This window comes from Citrus clementina, unplaced genomic scaffold (genome assembly GCF_000493195.1).
Source record: "Citrus clementina cultivar Clemenules unplaced genomic scaffold, Citrus_clementina_v1.0 scaffold_5, whole genome shotgun sequence".
In the NCBI taxonomy this organism is placed as follows: Eukaryota; Viridiplantae; Streptophyta; class Magnoliopsida; order Sapindales; family Rutaceae; genus Citrus; species Citrus x clementina.
The window spans coordinates 15,621,846-15,631,206 of record NW_006262201.1 but is presented as its reverse complement, the minus strand read 5'-3'; the positions used below and the strand labels follow the sequence as shown (position 1 = coordinate 15,631,206).

Here is a 9,361-nt window from a genome sequence, read left to right as displayed (position 1 = left end):
ATTGACAAATACAAACAGTTAATGAATAAATCTTGGCCTATATGCGTGATATAGGGCATCTATAGATCTAATTAATAGTTAGTCCGAGAAATTACACGTGAGCATATAATTCGCCAATAAACCCAAAATAAAGTTTCATATAAACATGAGAACATAAATGAGACTGATCAAGAATATACAGCTAACTACTTTCCCTAATGTATGTAAGAAAAATTGATTTTGCCAAATTCAATCAAAATTCAAGCTTCGAAAATAATATGCTGCCAAAGAAGACAATACCTTAGCTTATGCAAAGCCACGTAGAATCGAAACTCAACTTTTAGGGTAAATGCCGAAACTCAATCTTCTGTTAGAAAAAATTTACAGCTACTGTTAATGTAGAAACTCATCTTTAAGGGACAATGCCAAAAGTCATCTTTATTCAAGCTTTTGTTTTTGCCTTATCTAAGCCAAATCCTATGGCCTTGGAGGAAGATAAAGCTTAAGGATTCTGCATTTGGGTTCTGTCGTTCAAGTGTGTGGTGAAATAAAGAGGAAGAGAAAAACAGCTGGCTTCTATTGTTGCTTTTGCCTAAGTCAAATGGCAAAGTTTTATGGAGAAGAAAAAAAAAAAAAAAAAAACCGGCGTCGTTTTGTTGAACTTTCGGGATTTGACCCAGGAAAAACATCAGTATTGTTCAAAAAAATATATGATTTAACATATTAAAATATATAAAATAAAATATTAAGGGTTAGATATGACATGTGGAGAGATGCTGACGTTGAATTAACATGCACTAGGGATCTAATGACTATTACAGTATGTGTTCAAATATAATTTTATTGTTTTGGATATTAAAACTAATAGGGATTTAACGGTAGTTGACAATAAATTAAAATTTTCATCAGTAAATTGAAGTTTGTAAATCTAAATAGGGGACAAAATAAAGTTAACCCAAAATGATAATAATCTGATAATATGTCTAACCATTTTATTTGTGCCTATACCATCGTCAATTCGGTTGATTGCCCACTGATATTTTTGAGCATACAGTAATTTCCATCCGTTGGATGGATGAATTTAAAATCCAACGCCTGAAATTTGATGGCTGTAAGTTAACTAAGTCGTGGCCCCGAAATATTTTAACGAGGCAAGCGAGCTCATTCTCGATAATACTGTTTTCTTTTCTGCTTGTAGGCAAGCAGCGTGGAAAAAATGGAGCCATAGACGGGTCAGAAAATTCACAAACCATCAGACTTTATGAATTTAAATCTGATTCGAGACCTGTATTGAGCAGCATTACTTGGATTCGAGACCTGTATTAAGCAGCATTACTAGCATCTTATATGGCCTCCATTGCTTTATCTGCTTCAGCGGCGCTGTTACCTTTAAAACGTAAGTTTGTTTCCTCTCTCTTGCTTCAAATGAAATCCAATTGAGGTTTCATTTTTAATTCTTCTCAAATTAAGTCGAATCGAATTTTGTTTTTTTTTTTTTGTCCTTTAAACGTTTTAATCAGGAAATTCGGGTGCGTGGAGTAAGCTATTTCCTTTTTCATCAAAAAGTTACTTGTCATTTAAAACTTGTCGGAAGAATAGATTTATTAGTTTTGCTGCTTCGAACTCATCGGGTAGAAATGGCGATTTAGTAGTGACATCCGAAGACGAATCAGCTTCTCAAACGTACACGTGGCCTGATAAGAAGGTTTGTTTGGCTTCCTCTCAAAATCTCGTGCTTAGTAATTTTTTTTTTTTAAGTTAATGATTTCACAACTGATGCATTTGATGATTTGGAATTTAGCGAGATGCTTCTGGACATGAGTTCAGATAGCGAATGCTTTGATTCCCACACTACAGCAATAGAATCTTAAACAATGGAGCATTTGTTAGGACTTAGAAGTAACAGTAGTTAAGGTTTCATGTTTATACACCTGCAGAGTTACTCCCAGATTGGACCAAGTGAATATCTTCCATGCAGAATTGGATCCTTAAGGTGGGATCCCTAGTTAGACCATTGAATTTGAACTCTTGCGCACTCTAGGTGACCCTTGCATGCACAGATTTTTCTAAAGCAAATGTTACCAGATTGAATATTCCACTAACAAATACGCGCCAAGTTAGATTACAAAGCTCGTAGAGACCATGGAATTCCTTCCAAAAACTAGTTTTATCCCTCACCCTTATCGATCACCATTCTTTTTAGTTACTAGCAGAACTTTGGCCTAAATAAATTATTCGCCGACCGATGAATCAATCACCCCTGCTGCCATAGTGTTCCAAGCCAACAACCATTTCCCCTGACTTCTCCATGAAATGGAGATACACTTAATCTTTCAAATCTCTCTTGAAAGGGAGATGCCTATCAAATCTTTTGTAATTATGTAATTTTATTTTATGTTGGTAAAAAAAAATTAAGTCTTTTGTTTTCTTTTAATTTATGTATTAAGAAGATAACTCTTTTTTTTTTTTTTTGGTTCTTTTTTCTGGTTCTTTTGCCTTTTGTAGAGACAAAATTACAGCATTGTTAAATTTTATAGGACACTTGAGTTTAATGTTAGTTTTATTTTATCTTTCCTATAATCCCCACCTTATGGCTTGAGTTTATGGCACCTTTTCCTCTTGCAGAGAGATCAATTAGCAATTCTAGTTCTTAGGAACCATATATACTGACAGCAACAAGTTTTTATTACAGAAGCCAAGGATTTGTATATTAGGTGGTGGCTTTGGAGGCTTGTATACTGCTTTAAGACTAGAATCACTTGTATGGCAAGATGACAAAAAGCCGCAAGTAAGTTGTTATTATTGTTGTTGGTTGCTGTTAATTTTATTTTCTCTCTCTCCTATTGCTTTGGTATATTTCTTCCATCAAAAATTTGCATCCATTATAGGTTTGATAGGCAATGCTGTCATTGATGAATTGTAAGAAGATAGATGTAGTCTGGTTGTTACAGGCATAAGACTACTCATGGAATCTTATTTGGTTGGTTGATAAACAATGTTGTTTTCGGTGAATTTAAACCTTTATGATTTGGGAGGCCAGAATTTTTTCCCAAATTTAAGTCTATGTTTGGTCCTTGGTACAAGGTGAAGTTAACTGCAGAGAAGTGATTCAAAGGTTCCTTTCATGTGTCTCTCTTCTCTTTGGTGTGGATTGCATAAAAGAAGTGAAGAAACCTTTTGATAACTTCTGTCTTCAGTTGTCTAACATCCTCGAGATTGTCATAATTTCCTCATACTTCCCAGGATCAAGACTTTTAAGCTATTTTCATGTGCCGTGCAGTTGAAAGCTTTGTTTTTTAAACTTCTCCATTAGTCTTTTCGAATGCACATCAGCTTCTTTGGAGGCATAAATTACATTCTGTTTCATTAATGATTCTCCTTCTTTGGTTGTTGCAAGGACTTTGTTAGTTTGAAAGAACAGTATTTTATTTAATAAAGCATAAACAATAAATATCTGCAGGTTTCATATAGACAAGTGCTGTTCAGCAATTAGTATTCCTCTATTGCAAACTGAAATACATGATATAATTGATATTGTTATTAAGAGTTTACCAAGACAAAATATAGTATGTTTTTACATCTATGCTGTTTAATCAGATTGCTCCTTAGGTAGGGACCTGCTGTGTTTCTTAATTTTTTTTGGTAATGTAAAATGATATTTTCATGAAATTAAATTGAAGAGGTTGAAGAATGGTTTTATTTTTCAAAAGAAAAACTTATTGTGGAAGATCATTAATTTGAAGGTTTGAGATTTTGACAGAAATCTAATCGCCTACTTATTATACATTGTCAATGGCTTACAATGAATTAATGAATTAATACGTGTCCAATTTTGTTTTTCTGAAAACTGATGCCCTTATGTGAATAGTTCCATATGTACCAACTATCAAGAAGTGATCTTGGTGGATGTGTACTAATTCTAAAGAATTAGCTTTAAGCAGATGCCATGTTATTGAGTAAACGATCCAATTTTGACACCGAAAATCTCTAAACGTTTCTGATACCCACAGAATTGGATGTTAATTCAGTGATTTCTCATGCATTGACGCTGTCTGATTAGTTATTCAGTTCCATTTTATCATTCAAATCATACTCATAATGCATTAAATTTTTGTTGAATGTGTGGGACCAGGTACTTCTTGTTGATCAGTCTGAGCGCTTTGTTTTCAAACCAATGTTGTATGAGCTTCTCTCTGGAGGTCTGATGTACTAACAGTTATATTGATATTTCCTCCTAGGTTCTAGTGATGATTTAACTGGATTTTTTATCATATGAGAAATATTTTACATGGCTGCCAAAATAATAAGAAGTGCTTTTCTTGCAGAAGTAGATGCGTGGGAGATAGCTCCTCGTTTTGCAGATTTGCTTGCAAATACTGGTGTGCAGTTTTTCAAAGACAGGGTAAAACTGCTATGTCCTTCTGACCATTTGGGTGTAAACGGGCCAATGACATGTACCCGTGGAGGGACTGTTCTGCTTGAGAGTGGCCTTATCGTTGAATATGACTGGTATAGTTTGAAGTTTACCAGGCCTCTTTCAGTTGTTACTTATATAGCTTTTTCTTGTTTCTTGTTGAAATAAAATAATATAATAAAACTAAATACATATCACAAAAATTTATTATCAGGCCTTGGCTGATGTCTGTCATAATATTATTTATTTTTTTCTCATAAAATATGTAAGAGAATAGGTGCATCAGATTGTACTGAGATTATTGACTCTGCCTACAGAAGTATGGTGTGGAAAGTTAAATAAGACTTTGCAGGATATGTCTATTATGTATGGTTCCTTTTTTCAGACTTCTAAGCATATCAACTACCTTGCTTTTGGACTTTGAGTTAATTAAGAATCCCCAACTAATTTATTTTATTTCCCTGGGCAGCCAGGCTGGTTCTTTCTTTGGGAGCTGAACCTAAACTTGATGTTGTACCAGGTGCTGCAGAGTTTGCATTCCCTTTCTCTACTCTGGAAGATGCATGTGTAAGAGCTTGACTTGATAAAATACATCCCTTCTATCATACTGTATGCAGACAGATCTGGTTTCTCAATACTGCAACAGATTTATTGTTATCTTCCTCTCCATTTTTGTATCATTGATGCAGAGAGTTGATCGAAAGTTAAGTGAATTGGAGCGGAGGAACTTTGGTAAGGACTCTCTGATTCGCGTGGCTGTTGTTGGCTGTGGTTACTCTGGAGTTGAGTTAGCTGCAACTGTATCAGAGAGACTGGAAGAAAAAGGAATAGTTCAAGCTATTAATGTAGAAACTACCATCTGCCCAACTGGTACCCCAGGCAATAGGGAAGCTGCCTTAAAGGTAAGAAATCTAGATGCTGGCTCACAGACAGTTATTGCATGGTATTCTTGTTGGTTTTAACAATAACCTTTTTATGCATTCTTCTAAGACTATATCAAGTGATTCCATTTCTTTTTCCCGTCATTTTATTAATTCATGCTCCTTAAGTAAATATATTTATAGTAGATATAGTAGGTACCCTCTATAAGTAGCCGAATTGAAGATCTAAGAGTCCTACCAAATGCAGTTGGTTTGTGGTTTTTAAAATTCGACAATGATTTTATAATCATCATTTACCTCGGTTGATAGTAGTTTCATATGTTAACTTCACAGTTTGATTTCTGGTGAAATTGACCTAGTGAAACTGAGTAAAATTTGGTTCCCAACCATGTCAGCTGCTCTGGTGAGTCCGAAGACCCGAAGGGGAAGTGCACTGATTTTCTTGTAACCAAACCTAGTTAACAATGGCTGACGAAAATGTATTCATTTAAAAAATGAGAGAAAGCATAATGTCAAAGAGAATAACAGTCATAGGCATTTTCTTTATATTTGAATTGCTTATGTTGGCTTTTGATTTTTGTTGTAGGTATATGTTGGACCAAAGCTTTTCTTAAGAGGGAGAAAATAATGAAAGAAGGGATATATATAAAACTTATTATATTTTTAGTTAACATGTTTGACCAAAATTTAGGTTTTCTCCTTTTTTCCTTGGTTTTGGAAGGAAAGTGCTGAAGATTATGCTAGAGAGGGATTTGGGTTTTACGGAAGGTTGTCTGCATCTCTAGTGAAAACTGTATGAAATGTTTATTTTTATCTGTTCTCAACTAACAAAAACAGTTACATTTTAATAGCAGGAAGCATGTGACCTATGAATTTAATAGTTTGACAAGTTAGGGTGCTTTTAAACATCATGTCCAAATGTTTGAACCTACAGCGCATGACATCTTGTTTGATGCTTTCACCTTTTACTTGAGGAAATTATATTTTAAAATTTTAGCCACTACTGTTAATCTATATTATGTTTACTACTGATTTCAGGTTCTTTCAGCCAGGAAAGTTCAACTTGTTTTGGGTTATTTTGTCCGCTGTATTAGGAGAGTGGGTGAGTTTGAAGCTTCAGTGAAGCAGCCAGAGAGCGGAGCTATTCCGAACATTGCAGCAGACAAAAATTCAGATAAATATATACTGGAACTTCAACCTGCCATAAAGGGGCTAGAAAGTCAAATTTTTGAAGCAGACCTGGTACTGTGGACTGTCGGGTCCAAACCTCTTCTTCCTCATGTGGAGCCACCCAATAACAGACTCCATGATCTTCCCCTTAATGCTCGAGGACAAGCAGAAACAGATGAAACTCTCTGTGTTAAGGGCCATCCTCGTATATTTGCACTTGGTGACTCTTCTGCTCTACGAGATTCAAGTGGAAGGCCTCTTCCAGCAACCGCACAGGTATAATGCTCTTGGTTCAATTTCATACATGATGAACTTGCAATGCCTTAATGATGACCAGGGAAACTGAGGTTGTCTACTCATTTTGCTATGTACATCTTTCCACTTGCCTCAGTTTGATGACTTGCTTAAATGCTCTTCTCAGGTTGCCTTTCAACAGGCTGACTTTGCTGGTTGGAATCTGTGGGCAGCAATCAATGATCGGCCATTGTTACCCTTCAGGTTGGTGGTCAAGGAATTTCCTTAAATTAGTGGCACTACTTGAGTTTATTTTGTAGTAACTAATGAAATTGCGTAACTTATACTAGATAGAATTGGTAGCCATCACTAGCATGGAACTGCATGCTTTGGAACTTTAATGTGAGATTGGAAAGATTTGAACTACCTTCTCATGAACTTTTATCTTCCTCTTGTCATTTTCCCAGTGGGATGCTGGCTATTTTGAGCAATATCCTAACATGGTGTTAGAAATATTTTCATTGTTGATATCTTGAATGGCTGCACATTTTGTTCATAACTTACGCCAACTGGATCAGTTCTGAAAACATCTGTCATCATGGCCTTGCACCCTTGCCCATCAATTTCCAGGTTTCAAAATTTAGGGGAGATGATGACTCTTGGTAGAAACGATGCTGCTGTCTCACCAAGTTTTGTTGAGGGGGTAACGTTAGATGGCCCTATTGGTCACAGCGGTAAGGTTCTCCGTGTCCTCATACATTTGATTCTCTTTCTTTTCTTTGGCATTATATTCTTAGCAACTAATTTTTCCTTAATTGTAGCGAGGAAATTAGCATACTTGATCAGATTACCGACCGATGAGCACCGGCTTAAAGTTGGAGTCAGCTGGCTCACCAAGTCTGCCATAGATTCAGTTGCTTTATTACAGAGCACCTTAACAAAGGTTTTATCAAGCTCATAGATTCTCTCATAAGACGAGGCCGAGTAGCACATGCCTTTGTTGTATTTCGTAGACAACTGCTTCCTGTCAATTTGTCGATGGAATATCGAAAGTCGATGTCCTGTACGGAGCTCTTTTCTCTTTGTTTTGTACCTTTTTAAATTGAATGTGTTTCAAATGCTTTAATTCTATTATTTTTCTTTGATTTAATCAACCCAAATATGCATTTTAACAATGTATAAATTGACCACAAACTGCAATAAATAGTAAAATAGATTTTGGTTTGTTCCAAGGTTGGTATCTTTAGTTTGGTCTGTGGTGTCTGCCTGCGAAAGGATACTTCGACGATTAGATGAAATTGTTGGATCTATAGATAAATGAAGTGCAAAAGGACTATTGGTATTTGGTAGTTGGACCCTAATGTTTAGGTAAAATGACATAAAGCCCTTTTGATTCTTAGGAAAAGACCTCCAAACTTCATTAGTTTGAAGTCTGGACCTGCTGGATGCACCCACTTTCTTGCCTAAACTGGATGCAGGCTCCAAGACTTATTCACGGCCTTGCTGCACTAAAATGGTTCGAATCTTGCGTTCACTGGTGAAAGTCATTTATTTCCGTTAAACTTGTCAAAATGAAACTCAGACCCTGACATATTGGACAGTCTTGAGCCCCAGGCTCCGATACTAATATGTTGTTTTTTGAACTAAAAATTAATCGTAACACACAATAACCCACAAATAGTTTCTTTTATACCTCTAAATAATTTATGTGGTTTTTCAGTACATAAAGCATCTACATCCGCGGCTAAAACACAGCTTGTCCCTTTTAGCTTTTATGATAAAGAAACGTACAGAGGTATCAACCGTACAAAATTTCCCAGAAACTAGCATAAGCCTCCCAAAAATTTCTTACCAATTTTATAAAAACTAGATTTCCAGATTTTTCAAGTTAGTTATAACTAAACTTCGGTTAGCTTGGCAGTGGACCCTCTTTTTGCTGACTCTTCGTCGTGCCAAATAGGCAAAGAATTTTAACTGACATAGGGTTTACGCACCTCTTGAAATTCGTAACGAAGGAAAGCTGTCTTGACGGCTGTTTCAGTCAAGATATTGATCTGGAAAATGCAGCCAATGCCAACAATCATTAAATGAGGTGTTTTAACAAACGAAAATGATTTCACGTGGGTTTCGAAGGTGGGGTAGCAGCACCGCTCGAAACAAATTCCATATCAAGAGCCAAGCTTTTTCATTACTGCTTTCACGCCAGGTCACATTTCTTCAAAACGGTTAAAATCTGCTAAGCCCACACGCGCACATGCACACGCACTTTGGCTTAATTGATTTCTATTTGTGTTTGTGCGTGTATGTATATATATATATATATATATCAAAATTCTTAAATGCAGGTGTTCTTAATTTTTTTATACAGATATATTACTAAGTCATATATTTTAATAGAATCAGTATTCAATTCATTATAAAATTATTTGGCTTAATAATTTATATGTATTGACCCTTTTAAACTATATAACTTAATAGTATATCCACATGAAAATAAAAGCACCTACAACTGAAAATATACATACACATATATATATATATATATACATATATATCATCCACAATTTTAAATGCAACTTTTTAATCATTGAATTATAACTGATATAAGGGTTAATATTAAAATTGATATATAATTTTATAATTTTAAAAATTAATTAATTAATGTGGACCTGGCCTTATTAAA

General features: G+C 35.2%; 1 protein-coding gene across 3 annotated transcripts; it reads left to right on the top strand.

Moving 5' to 3' along the window:
• The first annotated feature begins 1,151 nt into the window (after nucleotides 1-1,151).
• Nucleotides 1,152-7,902, top strand: LOC18040309 (alternative NAD(P)H-ubiquinone oxidoreductase C1, chloroplastic/mitochondrial). Of its 3 annotated transcripts, none has more exons than XR_002905589.1 (11): nucleotides 1,152-1,375; nucleotides 1,500-1,684; nucleotides 2,672-2,767; nucleotides 4,112-4,178; nucleotides 4,305-4,488; nucleotides 4,867-4,960; nucleotides 5,083-5,295; nucleotides 6,313-6,720; nucleotides 6,866-6,942; nucleotides 7,146-7,412; nucleotides 7,500-7,637. XR_002905589.1 is itself a non-coding variant. In XM_006432015.2 (11 exons), exons 1-11 carry the CDS (start codon nucleotides 1,327-1,329, stop codon nucleotides 7,637-7,639), a joined length of 1,617 nt encoding a protein of 538 aa, XP_006432078.1. In that variant the 5' UTR covers nucleotides 1,152-1,326; the 3' UTR covers nucleotides 7,640-7,902. The 3 variants fall into 3 exon arrangements, 1 of the variants encoding a protein (XP_006432078.1); XR_002905588.1 differs by having other exon boundaries at nucleotides 7,257-7,412; nucleotides 7,500-7,592; XM_006432015.2 differs by having other exon boundaries at nucleotides 7,309-7,412; nucleotides 7,500-7,902.
• Nucleotides 7,903-9,361: the final 1,459 nt, after the last annotated feature.